This window comes from Felis catus, chromosome F1 (genome assembly GCF_018350175.1).
Source record: "Felis catus isolate Fca126 chromosome F1, F.catus_Fca126_mat1.0, whole genome shotgun sequence".
Classification (NCBI taxonomy): Eukaryota; Metazoa; Chordata; class Mammalia; order Carnivora; family Felidae; genus Felis; species Felis catus.
In genome coordinates, this window is record NC_058384.1 from 41,386,363 (window position 1) to 41,404,733 (window position 18,371).

Consider the following 18,371-nt stretch of genomic DNA (forward strand, 5'->3'; position numbering starts at 1 on the left):
GTGGCCAAGCCTATCCAGGCACCAACAAGTCTGGCTGGGGCTGGTGATATCAGGTTACTTTTTAAAGGGGAAAAGCTTCTCGTCCAAACAGAAAGACAATACTTTCATTTGTTTGCCAGGTACCCTGAAGGGTAAGTTTGGCGAAGGGAGGGCCAAGAGAAAGAAGGGAAAGAGTGGCCAAACCAAGGGACCACTGTGATCGTACCTGGGCTCAAAAGGCATCCCCTCTAACTTCGGTTCTCCTCCCCCTCCCTTAGAAGCCTCCAGGGAGAAGTTGAGCTCCTGCCTCTGCTGAGACAGCTGTTAAGTGATCACTGAGTGTGTGGCCAGGTCAAATTTCAGCACATGGTGCCACCGCTCAAAGGTTCTCTGGAAGACCTGGGAGGAATTCTGTGCTGGGAAATCCTTCCTCCCCAGATTCGCAGACATGAACAGCCTTAGGAACAAGGACCCCAGACACAACAACCCCGTAGGTTTAGCACGGGGGCCTTAGCCCCATTTATTTGCATAGCCAGAGGTCTCTGCCACAAGCAGCAGTCTTAGACTGTGGGTAGCCATTTCCTTCCAGCCTGGGCAGGGGCTGGGAAAGACAGACACACAAATACATAGTTCAGATTCCCTTCTCTGATGTCTGAAGGAATCATTTTCTCCTTTCCTGCAATCTTGAGGAGACCACCTCTGTGAGGCTGCTCAACTTGCGCTCACTAACACACACACAGAATCTTCTGTGGGTTAAGCACCGAATATTAAGTAAAACCCATTACATAGATTGTTCCTTTCATCACAGACACAGAGTGTGATGCTATCAAGGAACTAGTCAGTACAAGCAGCAAAGGTACATGCTTCCTTCTTTCTGACCCATGGAAGAGATGTCTCCACGGGCCTGACCTGGACCTTCTATCACAGGGAGATTTGGGGGGCCCTTTCAGGGAACGACTCAGCTTTAGCCCTCTTCCATGGCTACAAGGATGTCATTCCTGCAGGTATCCTCCAGATTTCAGCTCCAGAGTAAGACAAAAAGGCTGACACTGCCAGGAAAGGAACCTAGGGCTTATAGCACTTGAGTACTGGCTGAGGACAGTTGCAAGGAACAGGACCAGGGACACAGGCCCACGGAGCAGGAAGCTCAGTAGGTGAATCGCATCTTTTGTGAGTAGCCCAGTTTGTCCAAGTTGGGATGGCAGGCCAGCTGCACCATGGGGGGTGGCCCGCAGAGCAGCAGCAGCACGCCATCCCCTGGGGCGGGCAGGTGTTCCCGGATCATGTCAGCAGTCACAAACCCCTTGCTGTAGGCCCAATCTGCAGTATAGAGGAGGAGAGCAGACATTCCAGACCAGACCCGAGCTGACAAAGGGCGGAGTACCATGAGGCGGGGAGGAGGGGGAGCCCCGGAGAGCCTCCAGAGAAGGTCTCAAGTTGTAGCAGCAGCTTGACGGGGAGACTCAGCCTGCTTTAGCTTCACAGCCATGCCTGCCACCCACCCGGAAAACAGGAACCAGAAGGAAAGGGCCCAGGAGATCACCATGTCTGTTGCACTCACACTTGGGAGTGTGGCAGTACCAGGGAGGGTTTGTTTCACTGAACTCAGAATCCCCAGTGCGGGAAGGCCCTGATTTGGGGGTGTCCAGGAACGGGGAGGGTACCTTCTGGGGGGTGATCCAGAGTGAACCAGAGCTTAAAGCGACTGGGATATCGGGCCTGCAGTTCCTCCAGCTCCTCCCGCAAGATTATGTCCTTTTCAGTCTGAAATGAACGGGGAAGCAAAGATTCTAGGAACCTCATGAGGCCCACGTACAAAAAGTTCGCCGCTCTGACAACTTTCCAACCGGGACAAAATTAGAGAGCCAAAGTTCTCGGGAATAATCAGGGCTTTTAGAGAGTTAGCGTGAGGCAAAGAGAGGGGAACGGCCTTTATTTACACAGTATGGAGGAATAAAGATGAAATATTTCACAAAGGAAACCCAAGGAGCAACTTTTTACGCTTAGGACTCGGTTCCTTAAATGTGTCCTTTTCGTGTTTCCTTGGGGGCCAGGGAAGGAATTTGGCCCCATGCTCTGTCCTCCTTGCGGTAGCAGAGGGTCCTCTACCTTGCAGGGGGGACCTTGGGCAAAGGCTACAACAGGCTCTGGACTAGCTCTGCCTGCCGGTGCCGCATCTCTCAGGCTGCCTGCACAAGAGCTTTAAAGACCCAGGTGTGAGAAAAGTAAACCAACCTGGTTGGCAAAAAGCAGAGAGCACTGGGTCGGATCTTCAGGGTCCTTCAGGATGGCCCGAATCAGCTGCAGCATTGGGGTGATTCCTGCAAAAAGGCAGCCCACCATGAGACAGGATGGCCGCAGACCCTCCCCTGTCCCAGCTCCTGAGCTGACCAACCTCTCATCTTAATTCTTTCTACCCATTCACCACCCCGCTCCATTTTTCCTTTAGTATCCCGATCCTCGAATCCCCTCCTGTGTCCTGGAGCACTGACATTCCTGGACAGAGATGCCCTTGACCCCACACTCAACATCATGTCTGGTAGGTGCACTGTGGTCATGCTCCATATTCGCATAAGATCATACAGTTAACAAACGGAGGGTTGATGGGGGGTGGGAGGGAGGGGAGGGGAGGTGATGGGCATTGAAGAGGGAATCTTTTGGGATGAGCACTGGGTGTTGTATGGAAACCAATTTGACAATAAATTTCATATATTAAAAAAAAAATAAGATCATACGGTTGAAATCCTTCTAAGGAACCAATCTAAGACCCTTCCTCTGAAAGTCTGTTGGAGGCTTGGACTCAAATGTCACAGGTAACTGTAAGTACCTACTGATTCAGTGATGAGGGCTCTGGAACACTGGACTTGAGGGTTAAGTGCATGTGCTTTGGAAGTGGACAGAGTTAGAAACTAACCCTACCTCTGGTCATTACTGTTTACCCTGTGGAAACCCTTCAACTTCTCGCAACCTCCATTTTTTTTCCATCTGTAAAAGGGGAAGACTAATATCTACTTCATAGATACACACATAAAGTGACTAGCATAGTGTCTAATATTTAGAAATGTTCACTGTTTGTTCTTTCTCTTCCTTCTTGCCTATCCTATTTCTAGCTGCTTCTCCATTCTCACCTAAAAATTATTAGGTTCATTCCATTTGAGGTCCTAGGAGAACCCACATGATTTATTTCTCTCATTCTATTAGTTAAAAAAAAAAAATTCCTTATTTATTTATTTTTTTTGGTTTCTACCTGATTATGATTTTGTTTTCCAGGTATCAGGGAGTTCTAAGCATCACCAGGAATCCCCCGACTAACAGCTTGGCTATGATTACCAAACCTTCTGAGGGTCACTTGGGTGTTTTCATGGCAACAACCAATAATGGTGGGAGAGAATGGCCCCTCAAGTGATACACACCTGTTCCGCCGGCAATCATTCCCAGTTTCTTCGCCACTTGGGGTTCTGGCGGAGATTTTTTGTTGGGCTGAATGCTAAAATTCCCTGAAAAGTCAAGTTAAGAGAGGGGTGGAAGAAAAAAGTCAATATGGGGGACTAAGAAAACAAATATAGAACTGAAGATGTGTCCCAGGCCGGTTTAGCAGCTGCAGTGAAATCTGATCCTGGAGCTTGGGTGGAGGTTTGAGTTGAGCCAGCCTTGACAATGATACACTTGAGGGACAATGGGGCCAGGACTATCCGTCCCATATTATTAAGTACCAGTCAGTTTAGGGCCACACAGTGAGTCATTAGCTGCCTCTGGCAGACCGTCACTCCCTGGTGAGGGAGACAGGCATGGGGCCAGGTGTGAATCTATTTTCCCAAGTGGCACAAAGCAGCTCCAGAGGCTTGCTAATGCACACAGCTGTTCCCATGGGCAGGGATGAAAGCTGTGTCTGGCTATCTAAACTGCTCAACTTGAGAAGCGTTCGGGGGAGGGAAAGAGAGACATAGGTTTGCTTTAGGCATCTCCACAGCAGTCATGGCTGGTGAGCTCCAGTGGGTAGGGAGCTGATCCCTGTGGCAAACGGAACTGAGAAATATGCCTTTCCAAAATATCAGCGCTATGTTTAAAGGGCAGGTCTGGCCCTTGCCCACGTACTCACATACATGCACACGCACGGCCACAGTGTGCCAAGTGGACTGCGCGTACTGGAGAAGTGGGAGATAGGCTCAGGGAGAAGAGGGGCCATTACCTTTCCCAGTGTAAGTGAGCAAACCACTTGGCCCTCGAAATTCCACCACATCCCCAATCTTCAGGCTGTTTAGGTACTGAGACATCTTCCCTCCCTCAGGAAATTTGGGGTGCACACCCTTCAGGTACACCTGGTAAGACAGAATGGAAAACACTTTATCTGGAATGTCACTGGCTTCTGAGCTGAAGCTAGAGCAGGAACTACGCATGTGCTATCGTCCCCAGTCCACATACTTTCTTCATATGCCCTAAGGACACATGTCTCCTGCTATCAAACAAATCTTGGAAGTTTACAAATTCCAGAAAGAGAGGGATAAGGAGCTCCTGGGGTTCCTTCCTACCCACTTACCTTGATGACAAGATCCACGTAGCCTTGGTCCTCGTCACTGGTGACAGGAGTATATGGCCTGATGACCAGGCTGCCATCGATCCGGGCAGAGAGGTAGACATGTTTGCCTGGGGACCATGTGTAGAGCTACATAAGGGCTGCTGGTGGACGTGTAGCCTTCCTGTCACCTTTCAAAATACTCAAGGAGTTTTGAGAACAAGGATGTCTTGCTTCCTAGAGTGGTTCCAATGAGATAGCAGGCAGGGAGGGCCCCTTAGGGCCCTCAGAAGCCCCCATTGGAGAAACGCTTGTCAACTACTGCCAGGACCTTAGCAGTAGCAGGAGAATTGAGGGTCTGGGCAATGAGGAAAAAATAAATGTTTGCTCAGGGGGAAATACAAACAAATCCTGCAGGGAGGAGGAAGAACTAGTGAGTGTCAACGATGTCTAGGGGCACAGAAGCCACACCCTGGAGGGGCCCAGTGGTCAGTGATACCTCACCAATCCAAGCTGGGTAGGGAAGGGGAATCACCCTCTTAGGATACCAGGGAAAGGAGCCCACTCCACACTTTCCTTACCCACAGGCAGCCCCAGAACGTGGTGGGCGGTGGGCAGGGCAAAGCGGAACCTCTTGGTGTTGTGGCTCACAGTCTGGAGGATGGACGACACACACGTTTCACCAGGCAGGTCTGGTGCTGCAAAGTGCTTTGGGGCATCCCAACCACAGTGGATGGTCCCTCCTCTACCCGGGCTTTCCTCTACAACTTACCGTCTTGTCTAGCAGTCGCAGCAGGTACTTCTCATTGGGGTCCAGGAGAGTGACCTTTGGCCGGCGGGACTTTCGAACCAAGTACGAGCCCAAAGCCAGGCCAAGCACAGTCAGCAGCCCCACCCCCAGGGAGGCCAGCAGGACTGGGCTCTGTGGGTAGAGAAGGCAGCGTGACCATCATGCTGGGGAAGAACCCGGGGAGTGGGTGGTGACTGTCCCATACGACCAGCCGCCCCAGGGATGGCTTTCCCGAGCTCCAGCGCGAGAGCCTTTCACCGCCAGAAAGGTAACCGGGGAAGGGTCCCAAGCCCGACTGTGCGGTACCGGGACCCCGGATTCCAGGGCAGGTGTAGAGCCCTGCGGAGCGGGGTCGGCGTCGAGAGCCCCAGGTCCGGAGCTGAGTGCCCAGAACGAGATGGGGCGGAGTCCCCTGGTGCAGGACGCGGAGCAAGGGTCTCACCGGTTGGAAGCCCATGACCGAGCACCTCGTCCTCCACCGCCAGGCCCGCGGACGGATCCCACAATGCGCCGCGGGGCGGGCAGGAGGCGGGGCGGGCAGGAGGCGGGGCGGGCAGGAGGCGGGGCGGGCAGGAGGCGGGGCGGGCAGGAGGCGGGGCGGGCAGGAGGCGGGGCGGGCAGGAGGCGGGGCCTGGCGAGGGTGGGGCTGGCGGGCTGAGTGACTCTGCGCCCCACCCCTTTGCTCTCAGACTTGGTGGCTAAGGGCCCCAGGAACCTCCGGACTGACCCAAGATCCTTGAAGACCGCAGCTCCAGCCCTCCTTCCCCTCCCCAGCCTCCTATTCCCGCCACTTCGATCCGCTTACCCCGAACAAGAGGGGAGTCCTGTCAAATGTAGAACCACACCAAGTTGGGGGACTAGAAATCTGAGTCTGGAATACTAAACAGAAGGCTGTCTGACATTGAGCCAGTTGAGCAGGAAAGGCTGAAATTAATCATTTTAGAGTCACCTTAGTTTTTCAACAGGCTGAACTGCAACAGCATTGAACAGTCTGGCGGGGTCTTCTTTAGGAATGAGGAGTGTGGCATGGCAACTTCATTTCCCGGTCCCATTTGGTTTTGCATACAGCACCAGGCCTTCGGTACCACTCAGTAGCTTCCTATGGGTCCAAATCAAGCTTCTTGTCCTGATCTGGGTTCTTCTACCCTCAGGGTCAAAGACCTGGGCTTTGGAGGGAGACTGTACAGAATAAGAATCTCGCCTCCAGCACTTACTGGCTCTGTGACCTTAACTTTTCTGCAATTCCTCATCTATAAATGGATATATATTATCTTGTGTCTAGTCCATAGGGGTGTTGTGAGGCTTAAATGAGATGTGTAATGTGCCTAGTGAACTGTCTGTCAGAGCAAAATACTCGATAGATGTCAGCGACTATAATGGCTCAGAAGATAGCGCCAACAGTTAGGGTTTTAGAACTGAGCTCTGTTGGCAGCAAAATGGGACAAAGGGAGTCAGAAATAGACACTGACAGCCACTGGGGCTACACATTTGCCAAGATGGCTGTTCTTTCTCATACACAGTTTCCCAACCAGATTGACATTTGCGTTTGATTTCTTCTGAGGTCTCTTGCCTTTGCTTACAGACATCTTTTTATATTTTTACATGGTCTTATACATCTGTGTGTTTGTGCCCTAATCTCCTTATAAGTTCACTAGTCATATTGGACTAGGGACCACCCTAATGACCTCTTTAAAGACTCTATCTCCAAGGGAGCCTGGGTGGCTCATTCAGTTGAATGTCCAACTCTTGATTTTGGTTCAGGTCATGATCCCAGGGTCATAGGATTGAGCCCCACGTTGGGCTCCACACTGAGCATCGAGCCTGCTTAAGATTCTCTCTCTCTCTCTCTCTCTCTCTCTCTCTCTCTCTCCCTCCTCCTCCTCCTTCTCCTTCTCCTCCTTCTCCTCCCTCTGCCCCTCTCCCCTGCTCACACTCTTTCTCTCTCTCTCTCTCAAAAAAAAAAAAAAAAGAGTTAAAGACTAACTCCAAATACAGTTACATTCTGAGGCTACGGGCTAGGATTTCAGTATATGAATTTGAGGGGGGAGATGTGACACAATTCAGGCCATAATGGAGGGGTGCTATTTTAAATGCTATTGTTCTTAAAGTTTTGATTTCTACTTGTACTTTATTATACAGCAATAGGTTGATTTCTCTGTGTTGACCTTGTATTCTGTGATCTTGCTAAACTCATTCATTAGTTCTAAGAGGTTTATTTTGTTTGTTTTTGGTAGATTTCTTGGAATTTTCTATACAGACAATCATGTCATCTGTGAATAGGAATAGTTTAATTTTTTCCTTTCCAGTCCATATGCCTTTTCTTCGACTTGCCTTATTGCACAAGCTAGTACTTCCAGTACGAGTACTGCCTCATTCCCATCTAAGGGAAAAAGCATTCAGTTTTTCACCAGGAAGTGTGATGTTAACTCTAAGTGTGTGTGTTGTAGCTGCCCTTTATCGGGTTGAGGAAGTTCCCTTCTATTCCTAGGTTTCTCAGAGTTTTTACCTTGCATGGATACTGAAGTCTATCAAATGTTTTATTCTGCATCAATTGTTAGGATCATCTTTACACTATAATATAGTGGATTATGTTTTTTGTTTTGTTTTGTTTTGTTTTGTTGTTGTTAATACCGAGCCAGTGTTACTTTCCTGGGAATAAGCCCCACTTGGTTCTGGTGTATCATTCTTTTTACACATTACTGTATTTGGTTAATATTTTGTTGATAGTTTTCACAACCATATTCTTGAGAGATAGTGCTCTATAGCTTTCTACTTTCTCTACTGTCTTTGTCTGGTTAACGTTGTAAATGCATTGTTTGAATCAGGATCCAAATAAAGTCCATCCATCGAGATTTGTTTGTCTCTTAGGTGTTTTTAAAGTATAGATTTCCCCTCCATCTCTCTCTTGCCTTTTTTTCTCCCTTACAAATTTTATTTACTGAAAAATTGAGAAGGCTGCACTCCTGACCACTACAATAAGCTGCTTGTAGAAATTATTTGGGGCCCAGTGTCCAAAGGGCACAGCAATTTATGTTTATAGATAGTCCTGGGTGAAGTAATTCCTAGGGGTCCTACCGATAAGTAGGAGGGTGGGTAGTTGTTATCAGGGAGTTCTGTTTCTCCTCCTGAGATGGGGGGCTCTGTCTGGGTGGAAAGCTATACTTCAGGATGGTAGAGGGAGCATCTCTTACTTTTAGAGTGTAGATCAAAGAAGGATATATGAGCATTTAGTGTGGGTATTGAAGTCAGGAGGTCAGGCGATGGATTTCAAAAGGGGTGCTAACAAAAGTTTCTGAGGCAGGCAGGAGCAGCTGGATTATGAAACAAGGGGGAATCCAAGAAATAGAAAGTGGGAAAAACGATCACAGAACACATTTGCTGAGTGCTTATCATGTTTCAGGCACTATTTCAGGCACTGGGGATATAGAATTCAACAAGACACAGACCAGCTTTAGGGGAATTAATAATCTGGGCCTCCAATCCATTAAAAAACCCCAAAAACCCCATTCTTGGCTCCCCATTGTTCTTAGAATAAACATCAGACATAGCCTCCAGACTCCCTAAAAGAAGTGGTCCCTCTCTAGCTTTTCTTCCTCACATGGTGACAGACTCCATTTGCTTTCTTCCCTTCAGTGACCCTCTTTTCCATTTTCTTGAACAATCATGTTATTAGGGTCTTCGTAGTCTTTGCAAGTTCCATTCCTGTTGCCTGGAACATTCGTCTCCCATCCTTCCACCCACGCTTCACCTAGGTTTTTCTAACTTATTCGGAGATTGTTATAGGCACAGTTCTAAGATGGCTCCCAAGATTATCCCCGATAACCCAATCTCATTAGACATCCTGACTCTGCACTGCTTTTTAAAAAAAAACAAAATTTTTTTTTAACTTTTATTTATTTTTGAGACAGAGAGAGACAGAGCATGAACGGGGGAGGGGCAGAGAGAGAGGGAGACACAGAATTGGAAGCAGGCTCCAGGCTCTGAGCCATCAGCCCAGAGCCCGACGCGGGGCTCGAACTGCGAGATAGTGACCTGAACCGAAGTCAGACGCTCAACCGACTGAGCCACCCAGGCGCCCCTACACTGCTTGTTGTTAGCACTTATCACAATGGTTATGTCTGAACCATCTTGTAGTCAGTTATTTTCTGTTTCCTGCCTAAAATTTCAGCTCCGTGGGGTAGGGACCGACATATTTCCAGCACCTTACGAAGTGTTGTCATACATTAGGGGTTCAATAAATATTTGGGGATTATACACTGTTCTGATATTACAGACAGCACAAGAAAGGAAAATTGTTTACTCTGTATGAACATAAATATAAAATTCATAAATAAAATATTAGCAAATGATATCCAACAATTAATTAAAAAAATAAGCCACAATCATGTTGGGTTTACCTCAGGGATGGAAAGATAGGAAATCTCTATATAAAATTCTTTGCATTGGGGCGCCTGGGAGGCGCAGTCGGTTAAGCGTCCGACTTCAGCCGGGTCACGATCTCGCGGTCCGTGAGTTCGAGCCCCGCGTCAGGCTCTGGGCTGATGGCTCAGAGCCTGGAGCCTGTTTCCGATTCTGTGTCTCCCTCTCTCTCTGCCCCTCCCCCGTTCATGCTCTGTCTCTCTCTGTCCCCCAAAAAATAAATAAACGTTGAAAAAAAAATTTAAAATTCTTTGCATTAACGGATTCATGGAAAATGATCACATGATCATATCATTAGTTGCCAAAAAACATTTAATAAAGTTCAACCCCATAAGTTTTATAAAATTATTTTTATAAAATTTTTATAAAATTTTTATAAAATTATTTTTAAGGCTTTTGAAAATGTTTTATTTATTTTGAGAGAGAGAGGGAGAGAGGGAATGCGTGCATGAATGTGGGTGGAGGAGCAGAGAGAAAGGGACAGAGAGAATCTCGAGCAGGCTGTGTGCTGCTTGTTTGGTCCCATGAACCGTGAGATCATGACCTTAGCCGAAATCAAGAGTTGGGCGCCCAACCGACTGAGTCACACAGGAACCCCCAAACCCGTAATTCTTAGGAAGCTAGGAATAGATGAGAACTTTCTTAATTTGATAAAGATCAGATACCAATAGTCTACTTCAAATATCATACTTTAGATACATTTCCTTTAGTCAGGAACGAAGCTAGAATATGTCATCAATGCTATTATTTAACATGGTATTGGAAATCCTTGCCCAGCAGTTGGCAAACTTTTTCTGTTTGGGTTGAATAATAACTATTTTAGGACATACAGTCTGTGTTGCAATTATTCTATTGTGCTGTTGTAGCATGAAAACAGTCATAGGTAATACGTGAATGAATGAAAGTGACTATGTTCCATTAAAACTTTATTTACAAAAACTGGCTGGGGTGCCTGGGTGGTTCAGTCAGTTAAGTGTCTGACTCTTGATTTCAGCCCAGGTGGTGATCCCAGGGTCGTGGGATTGAGCCTTGTGTCGGGCTTTGTGCTGACTGAACGTGAAGCCTGCTTAAGAGTCTCTCTCTCTCTCTCTCTCTCTCTCTCTCTCTTACTCCCTCTGCCCTTCTCCCCCCAGCTTGAGCACTCTCTGTCTCCATCTCTCTCTCTCTCTCCCTAAATAACAAATAAATAACCAAAACAAAACAAAAAAAACTTTATTTACAGAAACAGGTAATAGGAAATATTTGGCATGTAGGCCATAGTTTGCTAATCTCTGTTCCAGCCAGTGCAACAAGGTAAGAAGAACAGGTGAGGAATAAGAACAGAAAGTGACAAAATAGTCATTACTGGCATATAGTGCACGAGAGTTCAAGAGAATCAATGAGCTCACTATTATAAATAACAAGAAAATTCAAGATGATTTCTGGATACAAGATCAAACTAAAATATTAAATTGTCCACTACATTATAATTGATGAATATAAAATAAAATATTATAGTAATAGTTTAATATATTAATATCATTATAATATGTAATATATAATATTACATATTATTATATATAATATATATGTATTATATATTATATTACATATAATAATATATATGTTATATATAATATAGTATATATAACATATATAAAATATAATATATTGTATAATATATCAATTATAATATATTATATTATATTATATATTATACAATACTATAATATACTATATAGTATATATGTTATATATACTATATTATATATATTATATAACATATAATATATATTAATGATATATATAATATATATTAAACATAATTATTATATTATTATAATAATTATAATATAATATAATAATAGTAATATTATTATAATATTATGATATAAGAATATAATATACTATTATATATTATATTATATATAATATCATTAATATATAACATATATTAATATAATATTAATATATTAATATCAACAGAGAATATGGACTATGTAGGAATAAATGTAATGAAGGAGGTGCAAGGCCCTGATGAGAAAATTTCCAAACTTCCTAAAAAGGCATATAAAAAATTCTTTCCCATTTCAGTGGAGGGCAGCTCCATCTTTCCAGTCATTTGGTCAAACACTTCGGAGTTATTCTTACTGTTTTCTCAAACCCTAAAACCAATCATTCAGGAAATTCTCTTGGATCAATTTTCAAAATACAGTAAAAACTTGGTTTGTGAGCATAATTCGTCCGGAAAACACGCTCGTAATCCAAAGCACTTGTGCATCAAAGCGAATTTTAAGAACCATTGGCTCAGTTGTGATCATGTGACCTTTGGCATCACAGTACTACTTGTATGGCAAGGCATCGCTCAGTTTATCAAGTTAAAATTTATTAGAAATGTTTGCTCATCTTGCGGAACACTCACAGAAAAAGTCACTCGCAGTCCAAGGTTTTACTGTACATTAAAAATATACCTGTTTCCGATTCTGTGTCTCCCTCTCTCTCTGCCCCTCCCCCGTTCATGCTCTGTCTCTCTCTGTCCCCAAAATAAATAAAGGTTAAAAAAAAAAAAATGACCACTTCCACTGCCACCACTCTGGTCTAAACCATCTTGTGCCTGCAGAAGCATCCTAATGAACCCAGTCTCCACTCTTGTTTCTCTATAATCTATTTGCTACATAGCAGCCAGAGTAATTCTTTTACAACTTTGGTCAGATCATGTCACTCTTTTACTCAAACCCCCGCGATCTCTTGTGCCTCACACTTATTTATTCTGTTCATTGCCTCTCCCACTTTAGTATATGTGCCCCAAGGGGGGAGCCATCTTGGTCTGCTTACCGATGCATCCTGAGTGCCTACAACAGTGCAAGTAATACGAGAGATAACGGCTAGCGCCAGGGAAAACTTACACATGAAAGAAAATATAATCACCGATCGCTACTGTAAAATCAAGCCATCAAGCAATCCCTGAGCACAGTGTAGCTGCTAGGCTGTCTTGCCACACTTCCATAAATCCAGTTGCTAAGGAAACAAAGACGCCGTTATTACCCATGACACGGCAGGTAGCCTGGACTTCATGCTGCGATAATTCCTTTTGCTCCCTGCCCCCAGTTCTTCTTGGGAAGAACAGTGGATCTGTGTCACACCTGAGAAATGCTAATCTTAGGAAACTCTCAATCTTATAAGGGGACTGCTAGCAAACCTGACCAAACTTTGCCCCTCGGGGAGAGGTTATCTTTATTATCCTGCTGAGGAAACATCTTCTCGGAGGACAGAAGGTCTCTGCAGTGTCTCTGGAGTACTACATCTCTAAATCTCTCTCTCTCTCTCTCGTTACTGTCTTTTAAAACAAATCTGCCCTCTGCGGTGGTAGAAGACAGTAGCTCTAGGTTCTAAGCCTGTTTGCTGTACAAACATCCTTGAAAAGAGAGCCAGAGTTGTGTAGAAATGCCTTGGACAATTGCCTGCCACCGACTTGTTCAGCAGTGAATACTTGACAAAAGCATGAGAATGTGATCATCAAGAAAACTCTATTGGAAGAATGGGGGAAGGAGAAGGGCCTATTTGTGGAGTAGCATAAAAGGGCTAATCCCTTGGCTGTTATGGCAAGGAACTGTATACAAAACTAATCAAAAAACGGTAGTGTAAGTATATGGTGATATGGACTCAAACACCCGAAGAACACTTAAGAGAGCTGAAAGTAGTTATGTCACGTTGCACTCGCTTGGTTTCCCTCCTACCTCTATAGCGACCCTTTCCCACTGACCCTTGGTGTCTCCCCTTCATCGACTCCACGTTTTCGTGTTGAAATGATCCAGGGCTCCATCCTTGGAAACCCCGTGGCTTTATATGCTGACAGATTTCAAAATTTGCAACGAGGAGGTCATTAGTAATCTTGACAAAGAGCACCTTTGGTTGGGTGTAGGCACAAAATCCTGACTGGAGAGGGTTTGAGAAATTCATAGATTTATAAAGAATGGATATCCTCCCTTTGAGGATTCAGATCATCTTTCTATTACAAATCCCAAGTAAAACCTGATATTTAACAAAAGACACGTAGTTCAAATGTAAAGAATCGTAAAAAGTTACAAGAAATCCTAGCAGAAATTCCTTAAAACTTCACACTCATAAATTTTGTTTTTTATAGACATTTTTCTAGATAGATTTTATGCATGTCGTGACTTACTGAACTAGTGGTTTTGCCTTTCGTGGATAAAACATTTTTTGTTTGCTCCTTCTGCTATGTGATAATTCTATTTTCTCCTTACGTGATTTGGACAATTTCGTCCAAAAATTTTGAAAAACTATTTAAAAGTTGTGACATCCTGTCATGTATGCTGCTGCTGATTCATTGAAAAGCTGGTTTCTCAACATCGGCGCTATTGACATTTTGGGTGGGATATGTCTGTGTGGTCGGGGCTGTTCTGTCTGTTGCGGTTTGTTTAGCAGCATCCGCGGCCTCTTTGTACGAGATGTCAGTCGCGTCCCCCGTTGTGACAACCGGAAATATCTCCAACATTGCCAAATGTCCCCCCTTGGGGGGGGGGGTGAGGCCAAATCCCTCCAGGTGGAGGACCACGGTTGTAGAGAGGGTCAGAGAACAGTGGAATTCAGGGAGGCTGGGAAGAAGGTACATATACAGTGAGGGTAGAGACAGATTGCAAGTGAAAAGATGGGGAAAAAAAACTAAAAAAAAAAGAAGTTAGATGCTCAACTGACTGAGCCACCCAGGCACCCCTCTAGTGTAATTTTTTTAATGTCTATTTTTATTTTTGAGAGAGAGGGAGGGTGCGGGGCAGAGAGAGAGAGAGAGAGAGAGAGAGAGAGAGAGAGAGAGGAGGACAGAGAATCCGAAGTGGGTGCCGTGCTGACAGCAGAGAGCCTGGCACAGGGTCAAACTCATGAACTGAACCGTGAGATCATGACCTGAACCTAAGTTTGACACTTAACCAACTGAGTCACTCAGGTAACAACTCCCCCCAACCCCCCTTCTAGTGTAATTTTTAATAGTGTTTCCTTTCATTCTCAAAAGTGTCCCAGTTTGGATAATAAATTACATGCTCATCCTACTCTGAAGGAGCAGGCCTTGATCAATTTCGGCTTTATTTCTGGTCGGCCATGTCGATTCCATTCCCAAACCCCACCTTTCCAGAATTCCCATTGTAATAACTCTCCTCTTCCTCATGCTGAGTCCAGACTTTGATCTGCCTGATCAGGAGCCAAGACTCTTGAGAGGCTAGCACAAGCAGTCGTATACAACTCAACTCCTCCACAGAATCTTCTTCATAAAATACCCTCTGGTCTAAATTTCCTTCCACCAGTGGACCTAGAAGGGTATAGCGGGTGCAGCCTCTGGAATTCTCCAAGGGATCATAGCCCAGCTCCACTTGCCCCTGACGTAGCCAATACAGCCCTTTTTTGTCAGAACCTGTCAGGACCTCTATCCGGATGACTTTTTGTGGCTTCTCCAAAATCACTGTCAGGTAGTTGCCTCTTACAGGATTGAGAGTAGAGTAGCACTCTTTGTTCAGAGTATAAGCGTATTGTGGAATACCATTCATTTCTGCCATCATGTCAGTGAGGACGCTGGCAACGGGGTTGTCTGGTTCACCAAACACCTTCTCCTTCTCCACAGGAAAGCATGTGCCCTCAAACGCAGGATACTTGCCTATGTGGAAGAAGACTGAGGGACTGAAACGAATTGGAACACTCTGGGCCAAGAGAAGGCGGAATTCAGAGAGAAACAAGTAAATGGGAATATCCTTATGGAAAAGGAGAAAGAGAGAGGCCAGGCGGGAGAGGTCACTGGTGTGGAAAACTTTCCCAGAGAGGCTTAGGCTGGAGAACTCCAGGATCGCCCAAGGTAGTTCTTTCCAGGCTGATAATGCCCAATAGATGGTGGAAATAAATTTGGAAGTGCAGTAAACATAATCTTCCATCATCAGAAAGTATTCAGAGAGGTTGACAGCAAAGTTCATGAGGAGGGCATAATGGACTTTCTGCCTGGAATAATGCGCTTCGCAGCGTGAGGTGCGACTAACATTATTCCGATCTCCTGGGAGAGGAGAGTCACCGAGACGACCGTGGATCACGAGCAGCTTCTGGGCCTCAATATGTGGTTTGAAGAGGTCTGAAATATTGGCAACTGTTCGTCTGAGCCATTCGGGGTCGGGATCTGACAGGTGGACCAGCACCACGATACAATTCAGCTCGTGTTCTGAGGAAGCTTGGAACAGGGACCGCAGGGTGTCCAAGAGGTAGCTCCCATTAGGGTGTTGCTCTGAGGAAATCCCTATGGTCAGCAGTTCTAGGGGTGGAGGGAGACAAGGGAGACTTTAGCTCTTCAAGATGGGGGAAAGGTTCCTAGGATTTCCTCTCAGGTCTCCCCTTAATGCCACACCTGTGACAAATTCATATTTCCCTTCCTTGGGAGAGTGTGGTCCAGAGGTGAGGATAATCTCTGGTTAGAGGTTGCCAAGTGGTTTTATTTGATCACAACTTTAAAAGGTTATTGGTGGAAACTATGAAAAACAAGCTTCTCTCTGATCGGGGAGGCTGCCATGTACCAAAGGTAAATTTGCTGGCTTGGCCAGTTGGCCAGGCCTTGACCTCAGAGTTATCTCAGCTACCTTGGATCAACCAGACCCCGATTGGAGGATCTCCAGGGACTCATGTAAACCCAAGGGTTCTGGCACCCTAGTGCACAGCTAGTCAACATTCACCCTCCCCTTTCTCCCTCTGCTCAGTGCTTTTGACCATAGCTCCCGCCGGGTCCTCTCTCATCATGTCTTCCCCTCCCTGGGGAGCTATGAATGAGCTTCGCTATGGGGTGGCTCCTTAACGGGTCACTATGGACTTCTCAACTTGTTAGTCATTCCAGGGGGTGGCCAGTGGGAAGAAAGTACACTCAGAATTATGATCTACAGCACATTTCAGAGCTTGGTCCTCCCTCAGAGCAACCTGCTTTTCCACCAGACACGAGCTCACGTTCCCTTTTTACCCACTTTCCTTTTTCTTTTCTTTTCTTTCTTTTTTTTTAAGTTTATTTATTTATTTATTTAAAAAATTTTTTTTCAACGTTTTTATTTATTTTTGGGACAGAGAGAGACAGAGCATGAACGGGGGGAGGGGCAGAGAGAGAGGGAGACACAGAATCGGAAACAGGCTCCAGGCTCCGAGCCATCAGCCCAGAGCCCGACGCGGGGCTCGAACTCACAGAGGGCGAGATCGTGACCTGGCTGAAGTTGGACGCTCAACCGACTGCGCCACCCAGGCGCCCCTTAAGTTTATTTATTTTGAGAGAGAGACAGACAGATAGGGAGAGAGGGAGAGAGAGAGGCAGAGAGAGACAGAGAGACAGAGAGCATCCCAAGCAGGCTCTGCACTGTCAGTGCAGAGCCTGATGCAGGACTCAATCCCATGAACCGTGAGATCGTGACCTGAGCGGAAATCAAGAGTTGGAAGCGCAACTGACTAAGCCACCCAGGCGCCCCTCCCCTCCCTTGCCCCCCCCCCCCCCAATCTTCCTTTTTCTTGTTGGAATACCTTGTCTGACTTTCTCCTAGTCTGACCACTCCCTCCCCTATACTCACTCTTTTCCTGGGGAGGGGATCCAGCCAGCAATTTGTACTTGGCCTGTTGGAGTAAAGGGGAGGCTTTCTGCATGTCCTTGAAGTTCTCTAGATGGTTTCTGCTCTCAGAGATCATTTGGTCCTGATTGAGCTGCCACAGTATTTTCTTCTTTTCCTCCTGCTGAGGATAAGATGAGCATCAGCCCTGATATTCATCCCTAGACTCCTGGAGGCAAATAAGGGGGCAGATCCCCCTTTTAGGACAGGCGGGGCAAGCCCCAGGATCTGGTCACCGGGAGCCCAAGTGTTAGGACTCAGCTGACTGTTATCCCCACCTCGCCATGAGAACCCACAGGACTTTCCAGAAGGAGTGGTGGGCCCTGGAGTCAGATAGGAAGTAAGAATGCCTATAGGAAGATCATAGGCTTATGCAGAGTAAGGACTTGCCTGCCCTACCCTGCCCCACATCTAATTTCTCCTACCGTTTTCAGGCTGGCAAAAATCCTCTAACTTGGCTTAGACTGTGGCAGGTGCTGAAGACCAATGCCTGGTCCTGTCCTTCACGAAGTTATCCACAGTGTCTCAATTCTAAAACCCTTTCTTTTACTCCACTCTGACAATGCACACATTTCTGAACCGTTTCCCCACATCACTTACGTTTTTCTCTAGATGGTTTGAGGCATTAAGGAAAAATGTAGACTTCCAAAACCTGAGCATTTGGTTTTCTCTGCTTGCAGCTGTTGTACATGTGGGAGAAGTTATTTTAGGGCTTTGTGTCTCAATCGCTTCGTAAGAGAAATGGGACGAATAACATCTCTCACGCGAGACTCTGGTGAGGAAAGTGGCCAGCACCCAGGCAGTCCTCATCACATGCAGGTCCTGCCAGTCAGCCTGTTTTTCTAGAAGTATCTGTGCATTGCTCTCTCTGCACTTAAACTGCCCTCTCTTCCTCCTTGCCTTTATTCAAGTCTTCTCCATCTTTCAAGGCTGGCTCAATATTTATCTTTTCTCTGACACTCTCCTGATTCTTCAAGTGCCCTCTTCTTAGAATTTCTATGATGATAACTAGAGAGTTTGGATAACTGGAAACCCATCCCCTCCTACCGAAGGATTGACAAACAGT

The 18,371-nt window shown here is 45.9% G+C and overlaps 2 protein-coding genes across 14 annotated transcripts in view; both read right to left on the bottom strand.

Moving 5' to 3' along the window:
* Positions 1 to 470: 470 nt before the first annotated feature.
* Positions 471 to 5,855, bottom strand: LOC101099773 (NADH-cytochrome b5 reductase 1). The gene is made up of 9 exons (XM_003999379.5): positions 5,725 to 5,855; positions 5,265 to 5,414; positions 5,074 to 5,146; positions 4,517 to 4,623; positions 4,169 to 4,298; positions 3,393 to 3,476; positions 2,215 to 2,300; positions 1,644 to 1,743; positions 471 to 1,299 (listed from the first exon to the last, which is right to left on the bottom strand). The coding sequence occupies exons 1-9, from the start codon at positions 5,737 to 5,739 to the stop codon at positions 1,127 to 1,129; spliced, it is 918 nt and encodes a 305-aa protein (XP_003999428.2). The 5' UTR covers positions 5,740 to 5,855; the 3' UTR covers positions 471 to 1,126.
* An 8,894-nt stretch (positions 5,856 to 14,749) lies between these two features.
* Positions 14,750 to 18,371, bottom strand: part of LOC101080681 (alpha-1,6-mannosyl-glycoprotein 4-beta-N-acetylglucosaminyltransferase-like) — a 31,622-nt gene continuing 28,000 nt past the window's right edge. For 10 of the 13 annotated variants that reach the window (XM_045048855.1, XM_045048854.1, XM_023247338.2 and 7 more), the window contains 2 exons: positions 17,270 to 17,429; positions 14,750 to 15,984 (listed from right to left, as the gene is read on the bottom strand). In XM_045048855.1, the coding sequence (XP_044904790.1) occupies positions 14,780 to 15,984; positions 17,270 to 17,429 (1,365 nt within the window). In that variant the 3' untranslated portion in view covers positions 14,750 to 14,779. Of the gene's footprint in view, positions 15,985 to 17,269; positions 17,430 to 17,905; positions 18,334 to 18,371 lie in introns of those variants that run through there. The other 3 variants (XM_045048852.1, XM_019822003.3, XM_045048856.1) reach the window with 3 other exon arrangements.

What these genes read in the sequence shown, in the direction of transcription:
- LOC101099773 (XM_003999379.5), bottom strand. An exon ending in CGTTCTGGGGCTGCCTGTGG is followed by an intron (nt 4,624 to 5,073) that starts GTAAGGAAAGTG and finishes CATGGTCCCCAG; the next exon opens with GCAAACATGTCTACCTCTCT. An exon ending in GCTCACTTACACTGGGAAAG is followed by an intron (nt 3,477 to 4,168) that starts GTAATGGCCCCT and finishes TTGACTTTTCAG; the next exon opens with GGAATTTTAGCATTCAGCCC.